The sequence below is a fragment of the Mercenaria mercenaria genome, chromosome 10 (assembly GCF_021730395.1).
Source record: "Mercenaria mercenaria strain notata chromosome 10, MADL_Memer_1, whole genome shotgun sequence".
NCBI classification, from domain to species: Eukaryota; Metazoa; Mollusca; class Bivalvia; order Venerida; family Veneridae; genus Mercenaria; species Mercenaria mercenaria.
The window spans coordinates 70,959,912-70,981,882 of NC_069370.1; the positions used below are offsets into that span (position 1 = coordinate 70,959,912).

Consider the following 21,971-nt stretch of genomic DNA (forward strand, 5'->3'; position numbering starts at 1 on the left):
TGATATGAACTTGCACACCTCCTATCTTTTTGTCTGTCTCCGCCCCCTATTTCTAGAGTTATGGCCCCTGAAATAGTAAAAATGCACATTTTCACCTTGTGACACGCCTAGCTCAAAAAGTACTTGATATAGATTCATGAAACCTTGCATTAGTCTTAATCATGATATGAACTTGCGCATCTCCTATTTTTAATCTGGGTCCGCGCCCTATTTCTAGAGTTATGGCCCCTGAAATAGTCAAAAAGGCACATTTTCACCTTGTGACACGCCTAGCTCAAAAAGTATTTGATATAAATTGATGATTGTTTATCATGATATGAACTTGCGCACCTACTATTTTTTTTATCTGGGTCTGCCCCCTATTTCCAGAGTTATGGCCCCTGAAATAGTAAAAAAATGCACATTTTTACCTAATTATGTGCCTTATTCAGAAGTATTCTCGGTGCCTTACTCAGAAGTATTTAAATGTAAATTCATGAAACCTTGCTTGAGTCTTTATCATAATGTGACCTTTGCACACATGGCATTCTTCTTGAGAATTTTAGCATTCATTACAGAGTTATGGCCCTTGAAATAGCCAAAATAGTGGATTTTTTGTTTGTGATGTTCATAGCTCAAAAAGTATATGGTACAGTACAATGAATCCTTTTCATATTTCTTTTAGGCTATACCCCATTAAGACTGCAAACATTTTAATTATTTCCCCTTATTTGTGACAAATGTATCAGTCGGGGGGTGGGGGTGAGCGGGGCACACCCTGTGTCCTACAGACACATTCTAGTTTTATTAAATACAGACTTTGTTGGTAATTTTAACAAAAAAATTTTCTCTTTAAAAAGACTTTATACATGTGTGCCATGGAAAAATCAATGCAGAAAATTTAATGTTAATTTGAACAATTGAACAACAGCTTTCCTCAAAATATACTGCCTCAGGCAAAATCTTTTGTTAAATACTGTGAGCTTTCAGGGTTAATTTGGTTTGTCTACATGTCATGTTCAAGGGCCATGCTTTTTCCATGACACACATGTATAAAGTGGGAAATTTTTTGTTAAAATTTATCAATCAATGCTGTATTTGATAAAATTAAGATAGGTATAGACAATCTGAGGCCATTGCTTAACAACTGCACACTTTTTATAGTGTTGCTTCGAATATTTATTTACCCCACCCATTTTTTCCCAGTTTGAGAGTGTACCACTCTTTCATTATTAATCGGAGTGTACTAATATACTGTCATTTTAATGTTTATTTAGTTTACAATATCTGCTGAAAATAACACCTTAATATCTCAACTAATGAAAAATGTTTTAGCTTTTTGGTAAAGTTCGTCCATTGAAAATCAGTAAATTTGATTAGACCACTTTGTGGCTCTGTGATGAAAAAAGTAATCCACCCCACACCCCCGTTTCATGTTTCCATGCAAAGCCAAATATGAAAACTAGAGGAATAATCGAAAAGTCACTGTCAAGTTTTTTCTCACGGTCTGTTTATGTTCCATTGAAATATTGCCTGGTTCCTACGCATTGGTTCCTCTATAGTTCGCCCGGATGCTGCCTGGTGTGATCGTAAGGAGCAGGGGACATTAAATTTGAAAATTCCACAGAATTGCGTTGACCAATACTATAGCGAAAAAATAATAAAAGATACAGTTTTGAGAAATATCGGGGAAGATTTTGCATATTTTTAGCTCTTCAGCAGGTGACATTTTCAGCTGTTGTTTTTATTATAAAACGGGTAATATTTCGGTTACAGAACTTTTGAGGCAAAAATGGCCCATATTGCACACCTAGCGCGACCTGTCCCTATTCTCTTCAAATGACTGACCTAAGATATGTTTTAAAGCATGTGACCAGACAAAAATAATTGTGGTCAGAAAAGTGTCTCATAACTGTTTACTCTTTGTTTTTCGCAAATTTGAGCTGAATCTAGATGGATGGATGACAGTTTACGTTTTGTCTGACTTCTGTTACCTCAGATAATATTTTAGACCCGACCGTCAACAGACGTTCTATTCATAGAACGTTACGTCACTACTTTGCGTCAGTATGAAAGCGCTATCCGTAGGGAGTGTACACAATGGTCTACACGGAGCTAGGAAAATCTATTCAAGTGCCTTTAAAATACATCTAGATCTAGAAAGATCTACCTATTTTATTCAGAAAACGTGCAGTTATGCTAAGTATATTTCAGACTGTTAGATCTACTAACTAATCTTTACGTACTCATTATCACAACTTTTCAAATTTGTTTTATTTTCTTTAACTTCACAGTTTAATAAAAACAGCTTCCTTCAATGTAATGTATTTAAGATCGTATATCCAATAATGCTGCTGCCCCATGTTAACTTCTTGCTGTATTTGCTGCACAGTTGTATCAAATAACGGGGTCAACGTTTCCAGGTGATCTTGATATAACGGGGGTTTGAAAATTTGACAAGTTATCCATGTTTGTAAGAGTTTATCATTGATCATAACCCGGGGATTTTATCGGATTGCAGTGGACAGAATTTTTTGTTGAGTCGCCATTACTGTTTGACAATCTCTTTTTTCAGCTTAGCTACCTGTGTTTTCCTGTGACAAAAGCTCAGTATATTTATATGTATTTTATATGCATTAACAGTTAAAGTATTGATTATCTATGTTTTACAAAAATATTGTTCTTTTTCTGTGTCATTAACTCATTATGTATGTTTTCTGTATTGCACGTCTTATGTGAGTTATATGTCGATAGGGCCGGATGTGATTGTTAAATATTGTATGTAAATTATCAGGTTTATATGCGCTCTCAAGTCACGTTAATAAACACACTTCTCTAATCTTATCATATAACATTGAAATTGAATCATGTTTGATGATAATATTTTTGATTTTGGTTGTCCCTATCAGTGTTCCGCCATATTTGTTTTCAAATGTGAGAATCAGGTGGCAATAGAAAATGACGGGATTTCTTAAGTATTTCAGCCTCTGTGTTGTTCTGTTTGTAACGCAAGGTACATTTTCTACTTTCTTGTTCTGATACGCAACTTAAACATTATCATAATTCGTCTGTAATTATATGTAACTGGCTTGTATTTGTATGTGTCTTTCGCTGTTTTTCCCAACCCTGACTGCAATGTTAACTTCAGCAACGAATAAATAGTTTCCGCTAACACCGAACGTTTAATTTAAAACATAACCAAAATATCTTTTATAAGACTGTAACTGCAATCTGAAAATTGGAAAGGTATAACAATATATCAAGAAGATTCCTCAACTATTTCACGCGCTTCTTTCATGTGCTGCAGAGCGGTACAAAATATTGCGTAGGAAAACGAGAACGGTTAGACAAGCAACAAATTGGTAAATAATTAGTTGATAAGAGACAAGGGAATGAAATTCCAGAAACAATTGCCCAAAAAATAAACACAAATCTGAATATAAAATGGCTTCTAATGCGTAATGGAAAAAGGATGACACTGAAAAGTTAAATGATTTGAGCCGCGCCATGAGAAAACCAACATAGTGCGTTTCCGATCAGTATCCACGCAGTCTGGTCCATGCTGTTCGCTAACGGTTTCTCTAATTGCAATAGACTTTGAAAGCAAACATCATTGATCCTGACCAGACTGGGCGGATGCACAGGCTTGTCTGCATCCATGCTGGTCGCAAAGCCACTGTGTTGGTTTTCTCATTGCGTGGCTCATTTGTGTCATGCGTAATCAAATTCATGGGACATAAAAAGGTGAATATTATTTGTTATTATTAATGGTTACATTCTTTTCAGTACCTGATGCACTATGTTTACTAGGTAAATCTCTGTGATTTATATGGGAATGGAATACTGTCTGTATATGAAAAATGTACAATTTCAAAATTGTACATCTTTGAGATAATTAGTGTTGTACAACAAAAAACCTACCGTTTGTAGAGGGCTTAGTTATATTTCTAATACATGCATTAAACATTTCCATCTGATAAATGCATAATAATGCATCATAAATACATATGTTTATTTTTAATTCAGAGAGATACACGGTATCGCAGGGGAATGCCTTTCATTTTAAAAAAAACTACATAAACTTACAAAATTTAAACAACAACTGCTGTTTTTCAGGAAATAATTAAAACACACATAAATATTGAAAATGTATGCAACTTTTAACCAGGTACTTGTTACTTACCACTTTATCATAATGTACTGACTGTTTTGTTAAACAAACATCCACCCTCTCGGTGGAAATTTAAAGTACAATGATATTTAGGAACAGAACCGACATATTGTTTAAACCTCTGTACATAGTGCATTTATTATTTTTATACAGTAGATAACAACATAAAACATGATATACAAACCAAATTTGTATTCCATGGCGGTGCACTGTTACATAGGGGATTTAAATTTATGTGCTATAACAGTTCTATCAGACATTGCTGCGTGAATGTAATAAGGATAAGGTCATTTGGCGGCAGGGGAGCAGTTTCGAATTATGGCCCCGGTTGATTCTTTTTTTTAAATAATTAGGGTAGCTTTGTTCAAAGTGTATTAATATTAATGTTTTAATTACAGTGAAACACCGCTCGCTCGAGGTCGCAAGGGGATGAGCAAAATGCTCGAGTTATCCATGGTTTCGAGCGACCCAAACATTGACCAACATACGAAGAAAAATTGAAGTTTTATTGCATCAATTGTCATCGGGACCATTTGCAGAAGAAACGGTGTGGCGTAATAATAACAAACCCGTGACATTTAAAAAAAAACGTATCACAAACGTCATCTTTGATGTTATAAGTAAAAACATACTAAAGAAAACAGTAATTGATCAATATTTGATCAATAAAACTTTTCTTTAACCTTTCATGAATTATTAACCTCATTATCAGATCAAATATACCGACAAGCAAACATTTAAGATAGTCGGGGAATAGACAACGCAATTTTCACGGCGTGCAAAAATTTTCAATTAACCGATACATTCTGATCGCCAAAGCTGCGAAAAATTTTGATACCTCTGCTCGAGTTAGTCAGAAGCAACAAAGAGTAAACTTAAATACACAGGAACCAGGTGTCATGCTCGAGCGATCGAGTTATCGATGCTCGACCCAACCATGGTAATTTCACATAGAAAATAGAAGGAAATCGGCCGGGACCACATGAATTGCTCGAACAGCAAATGCGAGCGAGCGGTGTTTCACTGTATTGAAAGTTTATTGGAGAGGTCTATCAAGACCTCTCTATAGTGTTGGCTTTCAAAATAGGAGGATTTAGACTAATTTTACTAATTTTAAGGCGTTACATTTCACTTTCTAGCGCAAATTACGGTGAGCCAGTCTAAAATGACCCAATGCGCTTGCGCACAAGTAAATTTTGAAATCCTCTAAGACGAAAATAACTGTTCGTTTAAAATAAAGAAATGTAGTGTTACAAATGTTGGAAACGGTTCAGTTATTAACAAAAAAATATGGATATTTATTTACTATTCTTTGTTAGCAGTATTTAAAGATATGCATATGAATTGAATCACGTTAAAATGTATTTCGTTCAATCAAATAAATTTATTGTTTAACTGACAGGTTCGCTTGCTCCGTTCGGAAGATCTACCGGAATAAGAAGAGTTCTTCCGAGCTTCTGTGTCTTCCACCCGATAGTCGGAGATGATAATCACGTGACCGAAACAAGGCGGTAATTCGACATATAAACCTTACAAACTGAGTAATAAACTAAAACAAATAAAATGTTTAGAATTTCTTTTTCAAATAGCACATTAACAATAAATATATCTGAAAAAATACATTAAGAAAAGAATGATATATTTTTTAACTTTCGGCAGACGTCCGTTCGATTGGGATTTTCTTCTAAGCTTTTCAAAAGCTTCTTGGAAGTTATTCACTTGGGCACAAACAAACGGGGCAGTTGACAAACAAGCCTGTCAGGTGAGGTTCTCGCAAAAAATGGTAAGATGCTTATTTGGCAGCTTTCGCCAGGGCCAAGTTGAGTGTACAATTATTGCAGTGATAGCTTTTGAACATTTTTAAACGAAATTCAGTAACTAGGAAATGCTTGGGTCTACAGTCCTCGGATTGGCGGAGGTGGATCATAACCTGAAGATGACTTATTAATTTTGAGGTCATTAGGTCATGGTCACAGTGAATATGACCCTTAATAGGTCACAGTGACCTGCAACAGGGAAACTGTTTTTCGTCTATAGCACAACCTATCATATAACCAGAGACATAGAAATTGCTATCTATGTCTCTGATATAACTTTAAAAGGAGCAACACTGGACCTCTCCTAGGTTTCTTTTTTTAAAAGAAGCCTGATTGTTCTAAAAGAAATCAATGTGTACATGCGTGTACATGCATGTAGCTATAAATAGCAGATGCGAATATTTGGCTACACCTAGATCCATAAATTTTGTGAGTCATTATTTATGGAGGCAGATTTGAACGAATCATGTGTTCTCTACAGCAAAATCGTGGTCTTTGACCTGCTTTTTCTCCTGAAACTTGGTGGTTGGCAGACATTTTGCTTATCAGGGCTTTGCAACCTAAGGGTTGATTTATATGAAAACCTGGTGTAATTGTATGAAAGTTCACAAACGAGTGTATGGCATGTGTTGAAAGTAAGGAAAAAATGCTCAAATTTTCTTGATTTTAAGAGGGGTAGGCCGTAATGTCTACCCCTTTTAAAGGTGACCACACGGATTAAAATTAATGCTTTCATTTTGTAGCTTACCTTAGTGCCATATCACAATGTAAAGTAGAAGTACTGATTTTTTGTACTTATAACCTATAAAGGAAAACAGTTGCGAATCGTGGACTTGCTTAAAATCTAGCAAAATACTGCTCCCCTGCCACCTTTAAGTATGAATCTCTTTTATCGAATGTCAGCCAATTCTAACTACTTGGTCTTACAAAGTAGCATTTTAATATGTTTTTACGCATATCATTGTAGGGAGGTCATATCCAAGCACAGTGGTATTCATCGTTTTTATTATTCAAATCACGGTTTATAAACATCTTTCATTTCTAATAATTTTATTTTTATCATAACGACAAGTCTGTATAAGTTATGAGTGTAAGGACATCCTTGTCCTGCTAAAGTAAGTTCTAAGATTACCAAGTATCAGATCTAAATAAGTTTCATATAGTCTTATATTAATATTGTTATACAAATCGATAACGGAACTAATTTGTTTGTTTGTGTACCAGCTTTATACAAAACAGCCAAGTACTCATTTTTTTAAACTCCGAGATAATAGATTAGCTATAAAAAAACAATCTGTAAAACATTTTAAAACCATACGTAGAATATACATTTTTAACATTCGATAACCAATTTTACTTTCCATGACAACAGTCATTATAGGCCATGTTATAAACTTTTGTTTTGATAATCTTATCACTTTGTAATAATATGAACCAATTAAAAAATACCTTGTTATAAAAAGAAGATATGAGCAAGCTCGCCATAAACAGCTGCATTACGTGTTTTCAGTTTAATATTTATTGTTTTTGCATAGAATTTTATTTACAGCTGCCCCCAAATTTCAAACGCATAACTCAATATAGAGCCAGCAAAAAAGAAGAAGAAAAAAACAATGGCTGAAACAATATTTCAGGTACTGTCTATCAATACATTTAAGGCCTTTACGGTTTTAACTGACTAACTGTTCCTAAGTCAAAGCAATATTGCTTGTACAATTAAACACAACACCAAGATAGTTAAAATCATTTACGACGACCAGTGTTTGGTCATTATACAGAAACTCTTCATGTGGCAATAACCGTCAAGTTTTCTAAAAGCAACTGCCATAGTCTTATCTATATTGAGACCAAGGCATCCACTTTTTACAAAAGGTATGTTTTTATTCAGCTCTTTATGCAAATTTCCCAAAATGACCATGTCATCAGCAAATAATGATAATAGTATCATAACTACATTTATTGACAAACCACTAATTATATATCTTGCTGTATAACAATAAACAGGTGAAATAAAAATAGGCAAAATTTCCTCTCCTAGATGCAATCCGATTGCATATTAAAAAAAAAACAAGGAAATTCATTGATGCAAGCACCAAAAACGCCGCCAAGTGCAATATGAGAAATTACCTAATCATTACTGTATTGGACTGACTGGTTACAAATTATCAACATTAGCACATAATACAATATATGTTATAAACTGTTAAAACAGTCAAGAATAAACATGATAAAGAAATGTTACCATGCAATACAAATCCGCTAACTGCAATGACCTTGACATTGCGAGTAAGTGGTCCCTTTACATGTATACAAAATTTAAGTAATTATTTCATCAACTAAGGTCAGCACCTGTGGAAAGTTCTTATATGCAGGTGCATGTGTATGAAGTTTCACATAAATGCAGTTTGTTGGGATAGGAGGAAATGCTGAAAGTTAATTATTTCAGAGTTGTGGTTCTCAGAAACCATTATTTTTATTATCAAAATTTAATGAGTGTTTTCTATTCACTGATAAAGTTTCATGGAGCTTTGTCACCTGCATTATAGATTTCAGGATTTAGATTATGCACAGCATTTTACTGTTTCCGTTGCCAAAGCAATTAAACTTTTTGCCCAATAAAAGAATGATATAACATGCATAATCTCTATATTGCCCCTATACACAAAGCAAATGTCATGAACCTTTCTTATATACTTTTGGAATATCCATAGAATTCAGTTTTTCGGACGAACGGTAAACCTGAAGTCCTCTTTGGTTGACCCGTAAGGTTATTAGAAATATGTCAATGTCTGCTTAAAAGAAATTTAGCAAGCAAAATAACCCCCTGCCAGAGTGTAGAAAATGTTTTAATGAAAATATTTTTTTTTCTAGTTAGACAGGAATGGACAGATCAAAACTAACTATAATAGAAATTATATTTATAAAAGTAAAAAAAAAAGAAAGAAGTAACAAGATATAATACAACCAGAGCAACTGACTACTTATATAAAATTAAAGCAAATATAAATTCATCAAGGAAATGTATTTGAAAGTCACTGATGCTTTGATAAGTTATGGTCCCATGGCTTTTGATATTTCGATATAACCACATTTTGAAGAAGTATTAATTTGTCACTGTGTCGCTGACAAATTCAGGCAAATAATGGCCCTTTATTGCACACCTTAGTTGACAGTGAATATCTGTAGAAAATGAATACATGTATATGATACACAAGCAACAAATAGGAAATGAAGATCAAAGGTTAGAATCAAGATGAGTTTATAAAATATTTAGTAATATTCTGACCAGTTGAACATGTGGTTCCAAATGGGAGACTCTAGCTTCAATAACAAACAGCAAAGTAAAAGCTTCAAAGTAAAGGTAACAATAAAAATATTTTAAACATACAACTGTTAAAGGAATCTGCGAAAATGTGCGCATTCTCAAATTACATCACTGTACCTATCAACAAAGAAAATAAGAAAAAATGTTAAAAATAAGTTAACTGTGGTATAAATGTCATTGTATCAGGTACGTAGGTCATACTAATGTCAGAAATAGAAAACTTGACTTAGAGTAACCTTCTTTATCAATAAATCGGACCAACATTTTGACGAATTTTTAAATAAAAAATTATTTTCTGCTCTACAAATAAGGAGAGGAATGACAAAAAACATTGTTTTAGATCACATAATAATTTGCATTACATACATTTTTGATGTTTTCTTTTTGCCAGTTTTTGTTTATTCACTAAAATCTATTGTGAAATATCGTTGATCCTTAAACACACTATTCACTATGTTCTATTTATCGTTTCGAAACTATTCATAACAATCTTTACATGGTCCAAAATAAAAGTGTATCCCATATACACGACGCCGCCTCCTGGCGGCGTCGAATGAGAGTAATTGTCACACACTTTTATGCAAGATTTGAATATATTATACATACCTCTAATACATGATTTATATAATTTTCTACCTCTAATGCATGATTCATATAATTTTAGCCATAAAACATTCCTATGTACGCAGTGGAATGCTTTCTTAAAATCTAGAGAAACACAATAAAAACGTTTGTAATCATTTCAGTATTTTCGAACGAACTGACAATAAAATAAACAAAACATCTGCAGTTTATTTTCTTTTACAATTTAGCATCAGACAATATACTGTTTAATTCTGATGATAGAGGTAGAGTTGAGATAGACAGCTAGAATACAGTAAATTTAAATATCGTAAAAACAATCAAATGTTAATTATTTAAAAATCATTTCTAGGGGATGTTTTACTTTTTAGTTCACTTGAACAAAACATTAAGTGTGAGTTACTGTGATGGTGCTATGTCTGTCGTCCGTGATGTAAGTGTTTTATCTTTAAAAGACTTCTTCTCATGAACCGCTTGATGGATCATTACCAAACATGGTATGTAGCCTTCTTGTAATTTCGCTTGACTGATTTTATGGGTCGTCAGAGCTAAAATAGAAAAAAAATTAAACTACTTTTTCTCATGAACTATGATAGATCTTCACTAATCGTGGTCCGTTGCATCCTATAAGAGCGTCTTTCAAATCTGTTCAAAAGATTTCGATTGATTTATTTTAGGGGCCACCGTAGCTAACAAAACATCCCCAACTTTGAGCGTAAAATATACGAGAACCGCAACTCTTGTCGGTATTGACTTTTTGCCTTGTGCGTCGTTATAGTTGTTTCCCTTTACATTGAAATATCGATAAACCTGCTAATTGGCATATTTCACGCTCTACACTGTATATATGGTTTTTTGAACAGCGCATCTTGGTTAGATAGAATTATTGAAGTATGCAAATTAAAGCAGAATATAACGCATCTTTAAGCTACTGTAATTAATTGTATTTTAAAAGGGAAAAAAATTCGGACTTTGCTAGATACCGACATTGTACCATGAATTAAATATCTATATATTAAAAGTAGTATAAGAAATACCGCTTCTGGGAGACTTTGACCTCATTTTGACCCTTGCCCTCGACCTAAACAGACCACTGCTGACTAATTAAAAAAATATAAAAAAACAACACAGGTTTTAACAAATTACTGTGGAAACCTTTAGTTTGGTAAATTAAACACTTCTGCCAAACTTCTGCCAAATGTTTGCCACGAAGGCAGCAATGTGGCAGTGTCTCCCACAAAAGCAAAATTTTGGCAAAACTTTGGCAAGGTTATTTAATGTATTTAAATTTGATGAAACACTTATATTTAAATTTCTGCCAAATTTCTGCCACGAAGGCAACAATGTGTCAGTGTCTGCCACATTGGCAAACTTTTGGCAAATCTTTGGCAGGTTGTTTTAATTGATAAAGTGTAAAGGTATTGGTTTTATTTTCAATTAGTAACTACATTATTAGTTTTAAACTCATACTGAAAAAACAATTTACAATAGTTTTTAACCTTTTTTATTAAAATAATTTATAATTGTTTGTTCATTTGCTTTTTGATTGTTAACTTTTAGTATTTTATACGATAAATCATAAATGTTTATACCATCTGGTAACATTTTAATGAAAAAAAAACAATAATAACCACACAATACACTTGTTTTGTCTTGATATTGTATGCTGCTATACTTTACTCCAGGTATATATTTGATTACTTCTTTTGGTGGAGGAAGTCCAAATGGGTCAAAGTATATTTTATTTACATAACATACCCAGTGTGTTCCGGATCCGACAGAGTTGTCCAAATTTATAATTGCAGACTTTGTCTTTGGTAAAGTGTAACTTTCCGAAGACTTTGTCTTTGGTCCTTTTGTTTCTGGTAAATTATTTCTACTAAATACACCCCTAAAGTTTTTAATTTTTAATTGTTGTACTCCTTGTTCAATTTCAAAGTTAGAAATAGGTTTGTTTATAAATTTTACTCTTTTACAATAGGAATTCGTCTGTAAGGTCTCCGTTGAGAATCAATCTGTATACCCTGACCCTGTCGGTTGCTTGCAGCTTCCTTACCACTTAACAAGGATGTAATCAAAGGTATTCCGGGACTAGTAGCCAGCTTACCTAGGAATTCATCGTCTTGTTTTTGTTTTTGAGTTAGTTTTATTACACCAGTTCCCCTTAATTGTTTTCTTTGATTAGATACCGAAATCATACCATTTCCAAGTAACTTACTGACATCAGTACTGGCAAGAGAGTACAAAGCGCCAACACCTAACGGCCCTAATATTTTTGGAGCTATTTTTGCAGCTACCGGAAGTACTGTCCGACCTGACAGACAAGCCAAAGCTCCCAAAAATCCGCCATTTTGACCTTGACTGACCATTTATTTTTTTGAAATTGTAATTTCTAATCCCTTCTTATTCTTAATAGACTTTTCAATTTGATTGATCTGTGTTTTTGTTAAAAGTAAAAGGAAAGTTTCCACATAATTGTTTATATTTCAATCTAAAAGTATGTGGAATCTTATCATTATAGGCATGTGCTAAAAACATTTCTGTCCATCTGTTAAATTTACTTTATATCCAATATAATTTGATGCCATTATATATTTTATATATATTTATTTACACAATAACAAGTTCATTTCTAATAGTATTTATTTCAACTGTTTCTTCATACAATACAATTGCGTAAACACGGATATTAACTGCTGGCGGAATATTTAATTTAGCTGTTAATGTAATATACTTAGGATCTTCTGTTATTCCTTCCTTTTTAAATTCTAAGTTAAAATGAACTCTGGGAACTCTCTCCTTGACAATCTCAGAAAAGAGTCATCACTTAATTCATTCAAAAGAGCTCTCAAAACACACCTTTTCAAAATTTTCTACAACACATAGATACCAACTGTGACTGTTCTACCCATAATAAATATGCCATCGTTATTTTTGTGATACAGAACTACGGCAAGTCATTTGTCGCTGACGAAGATCTCTTAACTGTAAAATTCATCATGTAATTAACTAAATTGACAATTCATCTTTTATTTCATCATGTCACATTTTAAGTGTTATAACGTTCTATGTGTGTGTTTTTTGCAAGACTTGAGTTTCACTTGAAGTGTGTGGTATTTCTATCTAATACAGTATATGATGGCACCATTAACCGGGAGGTTGAACCTCTATATGCAGCCCGTCTGGGCGTACCAGGTGCTTAAAGCACTGGTATTGGCAATAGGGATACATCGGCCTCGAGGGGAGGGGTGCGTTCATGGCTGTTTGTTCCAATAAGGCTGTAAATCATTTGGATTTGACTCGGGGGTAACATGTTTTGTTCCAAACCCTGAAAAAATGAATAATTATTTAACGGAATTTTAGCATTTACATTATTATCACACTGGATTAATGCCTTTCTAGCAACAAAACCACTATATTATGTATCTTGATCTTTCCTGCTTTCAGCAACAGCATTTTAATCTAAATAAATAAATTCATTTGTTCCAGTTGATTCTGCATAATCATTAGATAATTCAACTAAATTTTTTACATTTTTTACCTTGTATAAATTATCACAATCATAGACAATTTTTCCATTTTGTTTAATTATTAGCTGGTCAATTATTGAAGCTGCATTATTAATTAAAGCAATTTGATCTCCATCAGCATAATAATTGCCATTAGGAAGTTTATTAACTTTATAACTTACTTCAAAATAGCCATTAAACCAATCAAAATATGAACTTCTATCATTAATTGTAAAGTGATAACCACTTTTTTGTTGTTTAACATTATTTCCCAAGAAGGATATTAAAGGTGTATCTAATTGAATAGGAGTTAGTTCGTATCTTTCACAATACTGTTTTGTTCTAAACATGTATATTATATATCTTTTTATTTTTTATAAATTAATCTGTTAATAAGTTTACGCCGAGCTGAAGCTACCGCAGACATGAGGGGACCAAGGTCCACTGCAGATCCTGACAATAATTTATTTATTCTTATATTAATATCCTCCTCATTATTTTTACTATTATTTGTTTTTTGTAATTCCTTGACAATTAAATCACCAACAGCAGGTTTTTTTAACGTCATTACGAGCCTGAGCGGGTTTTTTAAAACTTTTAATTTTTTCTGTAATTTTATCAGCAGTTAAATTTCCGACTTCTGTTCCAATCATTTTTGTTCCACTTTCAAGGGCAGTTTTTCCTGCAGTTTCCAGGTCTTTTTTTCCAGCACTACCAACTGAAGATGCAACAGAAGATGAAAACAATTTTTTAAAGTGTCAAAGATACCTGAACCTTGTATAATTTCTTCTCTCGTTTGAGCATCAACATAAATAAATATTCCATTATTTTTATCATAAACTTTTTTGTACATTATATATTTATATTTCTTTTAAAATTAGTTTAAAACTTGTTTCAACTCTACCAAATACATCTGTAATATATATTCTAATTGAATTTATAACATGTTTATTAATTTCAGAATATCCAACTCTGTTTGGCTCTTTCGTAAATGGATAAGCTCTTGTTAAATCTGCAGTACTTAAAGCATAGATAATATCACTAAAATTACCATCAACAAGTGAATTATCAATAAGATCACAATGAATGTTAATTGTATCCACAGAGATAGTTATATTTGGTGTTGTAGTTCCCCATTCGGTTTTGTTTATATTTTTTTCAAATCCAAGCAATGTATGAAAATTTGATTTCCCAAATGCAACTTAAAATTATCATGAATTGAAATTAAGAATTTAAAACTACTTAAATCAAATTCCAAATTTATTGGGGCAATGTCTGATTTATCAAATTAAAAATCACCATTGCTTATTAGTGTTTCTTTGATATAATAATTGATGTCCGTATAACTGTAAGAACCATTTGTAAATATAATATCTGTCCAATCTTCTTTACCATTATTATAACGAATTCTTTTATTATCGTATTCATCACTAATATTATGCCAAGAGTAAGTCATACTATCCAAACCAACAGCATAAGTTTTATTTTTATCTAAAATTAAGGAACGGCTGAATCTGACTGTAAAATCGCTTGGAGTATTTTTATTATCGTTTTTAACAGCTTCAGAACTTAACACTATTTTTTGTTCCATTTATATATTCAAGAAAAATATTTTTATAATACATTTCATGTTGTTCTGGTAACAATTTATTTATTTTTAATAGTTCATCAATTATGCTAATACCTTCATTTTTCATTTCTTCATGATTATTTCCAGGATCAATTGAGCCACAGATAAGTTCTAAGTCATCAACCAGTTCTTCTGGATTGCATGGACAAACGTTATAACCTTCACCCCTAATTACTTTTTTAAATTTCATAGATCTTTTATTGATAGGTAATCCTGATTTTTCTGTTAATTCTTTAAATATTTTTATAGAAAGTATTGAATGTTTTTTATTATTGTTATATCTTTTATTAATTAAATCAATCAAATCATTATCTACCTTAACGTTAATAACTTCTTTTCCAGTTGTTCGATCCTTTCCAATCAATTTGTTTTGTCTATAAAGTTTATTAAAATCAATCAATAAATTACCATATTGTCCATTTGATGAAACTTTATATGCATTTAGAACCTTTGGTTTTTTAGGAAAACTTTGTTTTCGATTATGATGTTTTATTCCTTGTCCATATGTAGGAGCCATATCAAGAATACCCATCAACCTAACTTTGTACTTTATTAGTTCGACTTGTTCATGTTTTAATTCTTTTGCTTCTTTTTGTTTATTTGGGTCTTTTGATCTTGATTTGCCAGCTATCGAACCATTTAGCTTTTTAATATCTTCATTAACATCATCTATTGTACCCTGGACTGTATTTTTATCTATTTTATCAGGATCAGATTTATCTGCAGTAAAAAAGTCAAACATTTCAGACGGTTTGTACTATTTATATTCTTCTAAAACATCATTATCCAAATTAACATCTAAATTAGTTTTAAATTCTTTTGACCTTGACCCCAGTTCTTTTTCATAATCTTCCAGTGTTTTTTCAACTTCTTCAGTAGGTTCTTTGCTTATTTCTTTAATTTACCCTTCCTTGTATTTTCTAAATACCCTCAACAGTTCTTCAGCTTCTTCAGGAGACCATGTAATTGGTTGCGGTTCTTGGAATAGCTTGATATGTTTGTATGTCTTTTATTTCATCGCCGAGTGACTCAAAGTGTTCTTTAATTCCTGGCAATACTTTTAACTGACTTGACAATTTTTCTTTTTGAATTTCTATTCCTTCTGTAATTGGTTTATAAATTTCACTATACATTTCTCGGCCAGTAGCTTTTCTTACTTTTTTTTCTCATTATTTCTTCCCTTTTAGCTCTTACTTTTTGTTCAGCTAGGTTGTTTATTTTTCTCACTTCTTTAAGTTTTGCTAGCATTTATATAATAATGTAAGATAATGTAAAATAATGTAAGATAATGTAAGATAATGTTAAATAGTGTAATATTATTATATAATGGAAATTCCTAATTATGATACAAAAAGTGATAAATCTAATAACTTTAAGCAAATTGAGCAATATCCTTTTATGCCAGATTCATGTTTTAGAATGTTAATATGTGGATCTTCCGGATCAGGAAAACCAAATACATTAATGCATATGCTTCGAAAAACTCTTTTATATTATGATAAATTATACCTGTATGCTAAAAACCTGGAACAATCTAAATATCAGGATTTAATAGACCACTGTAATGAAATTGCAGAAAAAATTGAAGTAGATCCAAATGAAATACTTGAATATTCTAATAATGAAATTGAACCTTGTGAGAATCTTGAATCAGAAAAACAAAAAGTAGTAATATTTGATGATTTTATATGTGAAGAAAAAAATATTCAAAATAGAATAACAGAATACTTTATTCAAGGACGTCACAAAAACTGTTCTGTTATCTATTTAAGTCAATCTTACTATAAAACACCAAAAGATATTCGAATTAACTGTTCACACTATATTTTATTTGAAAGTCCAGGTAAAAAGGAAAATGATATGATTTGTGATGAACAAAATATAAATCGTGATTCTTTTAATAATGCAACAAAACAAAAATCTGATTTCTTATATGTTGACAAACCAAGGAAGTTTTTAAGAAAAAACTTTACGGGAATTATATAATAATTATATAATGGGAGTTTTTAATGATGTAAAACAAATAAGTGAACCCGACAGTATAAGTAAAGTTAAATTTGATATTTATTTAAGTGATTATGCCACTAGAAAACAATTTAAAAAGCTTAAAAAGGACATGGACTCATATCTTCATAAAAATAAGGAACTTGATAACACAATGAACAGACCATTAGATATGGGAGGTAATGAAATAATCAACCTAGGAAATCCAGATAAACCCGGTGATGCAGTTTCAAGACGGTTTGTGTTTAAAAAAATCAAAGTTTAATAGAAGACTATAATCTTGAAGACATCAAAAGTATTAAACAGACACACGAAGCAGAAGTAAAGAATATTGAAGAATTAGAAAAAGGTTTTAAAAACAATTCATTATTAATAGTTCAATTACAAGGTAAATTTGAAGAAGAAATGAAAGCTATGATTGATTCTATTAAAGAACTGGAAGAGAAATCTGATTTGACAGATAGTCAGATAAAAGAAGTATTCAGAACCAATTTTGAATACTTATACAATCAAGTTCAGGAATTAAAAGATAGTATGATTAAACATGAAGAATTAAAAGACAAGATTGTTGAAGCCGAGAAAAAGTTACAAAGTATGTATCAGTTAGAAGTCAGAACAGAAATAAATAAACTAAATACTGACTTTACAAAAAAGTATCAAGATTTGCTAGATACATTTTCAAATAAATTTGCAGAATATAAATCTGAACTTGAAAAGGCAGCTTCACAAAGAGGTGATGATCATGACACTGTATTAGATAACCTTAGAAAAGATTTTAATTCTAACTTAACTTCTAACTTAGAAAATTTGAAGAAACAACTTCAAAATTGGATAAGTAATGTCGATGTACGTCAGTCACAATTTAAAGTACGCGGAGTTAATTACACTTACAGAAATAGTACAAAAAGATATTAACGAATTTAATGCTAAAATTGACAAAAAAATGATCTGGACTTTGTAGTTGAAAAGTCAGTTAAACAAGGAGAATTAATTACATCTAATGCTGAAGCAATTACCACTAATGCCGAAGAAATTACAAAAGTAAGAAATGCTTTTTTAAAACAAGAAACACGATTAGCTATAACAAAAAATACTGTTGACAATTTGTCTGCTTCTGAAGTTGCTACAACAAAACGAGTTGATGATTTAGCTGAAGTAATTCTTGAACATGAAAATAAATATAAAGCAATAGAAGAAGAACTAGAAAAAGTAAAACGTGAAGTGTTTCTTTTTGAATATTACAATAGCAAACAACTACATGTAACGGCTGTTTTTCCAGGAGTATATAATATTGAAGATAAACAGTTACAACAAAAAGTGACAAATACCCAAGATTATTTTTAATTATTTGGAATACGAGTTAATAAGATTACAGATTATAAACGTTTTATTAAAAAAGATAAAGATGTAGATGGGGATTATATAATTGAAATTAATATTATCATTGAATACTCTAGAAAAGAATTAGATCGTTTTATTTTTAGCTGGCGGGATGATCACACAAACGGACATGAGCATATAAGACCTGAGGTTAAAAATACAACACTGGTTTTTAAGAAAAAGATTGAAATTAATTTAAGCAAAGGAGTGGCGTTTAGAATTTATCCAGTATTTAAACAAGGTGTTAAATTTACTATAGAACCAGGAAGTTATTTCAAATTCTATCTGGTTAATCTAGTTAATTGATTTATTTCATTGTTTTTATATAATGGGAATATTCAATAATATAAATGAAAAAGTAAACAAAATAGAAAGTCAAATAGTAAGAAAAACTCTTTTGTTTTTAACATCTGCAACAGAAGATGTTGCTGGATTATTTCAATGGAAAGTTGGTAATGCTAGTCCTGGTTTAGTTCAAAATGGTAATAATGTAACAATCAAACAAAATTGCATTTTAATTATTCTTATAGATGCAATTAAGTTAGATAAAGGAGATGTTAAATTGGAATTAAAAAACAAAGAAAAGAAAATTCTTCAAAGATATTATGCAAAAAACAATAGAAAAAATTAATCTATTTCTATTAATTATGCTGATCAATTTAAAACAAATTCAGTTATTTATATAGATGGTTTAAACGTTAAGAATATTCAGTTAACAAGGACATTGGACATTATGGTAGGGATTTTGCCCTAAGTTCAATGCTATTTCTTGATTTCAATAGCTGATAGTTTTATATAATGGCTTCAAATACTGATAAATAAGTTATATTCCTATCAAACTGTCACAAAAAAATAATTTTATTTCATATTCGTTCTCTTGAAATTCTAACAGTTTGTAACTAAGGGTCATATTTTTGAAAATTTAAAATGTGTATTTTTAGTTAAAATAAGGATTGGCATTTAAGGTATGTCTACTATGAAATATTTTAACACAATAAGTAAACTTATACCATGCAGATTATCAGTTTTATTGACATTTTAAAAAATAAACGAAAAGGAAAAAATAAAAGTGGAACAAACCTTTTGGTCCCATAACTGTACTTTAGTTATTTCCACCCGAGTGCCCATGATAACTGATGCATTGATCATAAGTGTTGTGATATTCGTTCTGTCGTTAATTGTACATATTATAATAAATCCGTCGCGGTGATTCCAGAAATCGAGTATTTCTGCTTTACATAATGACCTCTCTGCTGGCCATCCTTCGACTATGGTTTGTTTCAAGATTTGCATAGATTTGTCTTGCGCTATAGCTTGCCTTATACTATCTAACCGCCTGTCAGTAACAAACAGTTGTTTTCTGACTGAATGTACATGTAAATCTAAGCCTTCTATCAGTGTCGGCATTGTGTCCGGTAATGACTGCCGTGATAAAAAGTCACTTACTGGAATATCTTTACCGCTTATATGTACTACAGTAAGCTTGTACTTCTGCAGCTGCAGTAACATTCTCTGCAGTCTGGGAGGGGCTGCAAAGAGGGGCTTTTTCATGATTGAAATGATAGGTTTATGTACCACTATGTCTCTACCATATGTATATTGGTGGAAACGCTTACAGCCAAATACGATAGCCAGGAGCTCTTTCTCTATCTGCGCGTACATTTTTTCACTTTTTGTGAAATTTTTTGAAGCATACGCAATAGGTCTACCTTCTTGCATAAGACAACAGCCAGTCCCATGTTGGCTCGAATCGCACTCAAGGACAAGCTGCGTGTTTGGGTCGAAGTAACCAAGAACTAGGGCATTGGTAATTATTCTCTTGACCTCTTGAAAAGCGCGCGTCTGGGGATCGTCCCATACAAACTCCACATCTTTCTGAAGGAGGTTCCGTAGAGGGGCAGTAACCTCAGCTAAGTTTGGCGCGAATTTAGCCATGTAATTGGCCACGTTTCTAGTTTCCCGCGCGCGTCTGGCATTTCTAACCTCTCAATTGCCTCTATTTTGCTTGGATCAGGTTTTAAGCCCTGTGCAGAGATTATGTGCCCGAAAACGGCACTTCAGACACACCTATTAGGATTAAACCTGATGCCCGCTTCTCGCGCGCGTTGCAGCGTGTTACGCAAGTTTTCGTCGTGTTCTGCCTTAGAACGGCCACTGATTAGAATGTCATCGACAATGGCATGTATACCAGGAAGATTTTGAAATATCTCATGAACTTTCCGTTGAAATATGTCACCGGATGAGGAAATACCAAACGGTAATCTGAGGTACCGCCATCTTCCGAACGGCGTAGAGAAAGTTGTCAACATTGACGACTCTTTCTCTAATTCTGTGCTCCAATAAGCATGCGTAATATCTAGAATACTAAAATGGGTCACATCTTCTAGTGTAGGCATAGGGTAATGTGGCCTGTTTTGGGCTTTTCTACGACAACTATAGAATTCACCCAGTCTGTAGGCTCCGTAACTCTCGTTATGATTTTATCTTTCTCCATTCGTAGGAGTTCCTGTTAAAGCCTTAATTTAAGAGCTTCCGGCACCTTGCGAGGGGCGTTAACCACAGGGACAGCATCTTCTTTCACATACAATTTACATTTCCCTGGAATTTTACCAATACCGTTAAAAAGGTCATCATACCCGGACATAACAGACTGTTTTGTCATGGCTTCTTGATTTTCCGTAGACGGGGATTTTTCTATGGCGTATGTCAATTGTAAGAGACCAAGGTCAAGGCAGGATCTCAACCCTAACAGAGGCGGGGCTACAGTATCCACTATATAGAAGGTTGTGACAATGCAGGAAGTGTTATATACACATTCCAGGCGTACTTTTCCGATGACCTGTATCATATCACCAGAATATGAGGTCAGTTTGCTATCTGGGGAATCCAAGGGGTTTCTCAGGCCAAGTGTTTCATACATTTTTGGCGGGAAATAATGTTAACAGCGCTGCCTGTATCACTCTTAAATTTGAAGCTTTGCTTTGTTGGGCCAACGAGAAGGGAAACAAAGGCACGGTTTGGGCTTTGAGATGGAAAAGATGAAGCGCTTACCGTATCAATGAAGTATTCAACGCTGTTTTCATAGCTAAATCCACATGCGCCATTGTTTTCACTTTCATGTTCATAGCTAAATCCATGAGCACTACAGTCCACATAATCCTTCTCAATATCATGTACATCCTTTGTTTTTGAGCGGCACATTTTAATGAAATGGTTTTGTTTTCTGCATTTTAAACACGTTTTCTCAAACGCGGGACAGGAAGCACGAGAAGTCGAGTTATGTTTCATTCCACAGTTTCCATATTGTTTGAATCCATAATTTTCGGGTCTTTGAGGGTATGTTGGTGGAGGATGTCTTCTTGTTCTCTGGACGGTATCCACATTATTCGGTTTTTCTCCAAGGGCCATGGATGCCATTTGCTGTTGACAGTATTCAGCGTTTTGTGAAATTTGTATAGCCCGGGGTAATGTTAATTTTTCCCCTTCATTGATTAATTTCTTACGAATTTTGGCTCTATTCGTGCCAAACACAATCCTATCACGAATCATTTTGTCTTCTTTATCCCCATATCGG

General features: G+C 32.6%; 1 protein-coding gene across 1 annotated transcript in view; it reads left to right on the plus strand.

Annotated features, from left to right (window-relative positions):
- Nucleotides 1-2,885: 2,885 nt before the first annotated feature.
- LOC123545253 (deleted in malignant brain tumors 1 protein-like) overlaps nt 2,886-21,971 on the plus strand; it is a 68,720-nt gene continuing 49,634 nt past the window's right edge. Inside the window, exon 1 of the mRNA XM_045331602.2 lies at nt 2,886-2,992. Within this exon, the coding sequence (XP_045187537.2) occupies nt 2,938-2,992 (55 nt within the window). The 5' untranslated portion in view covers nt 2,886-2,937. The remainder of the gene's footprint in view (nt 2,993-21,971) is intronic.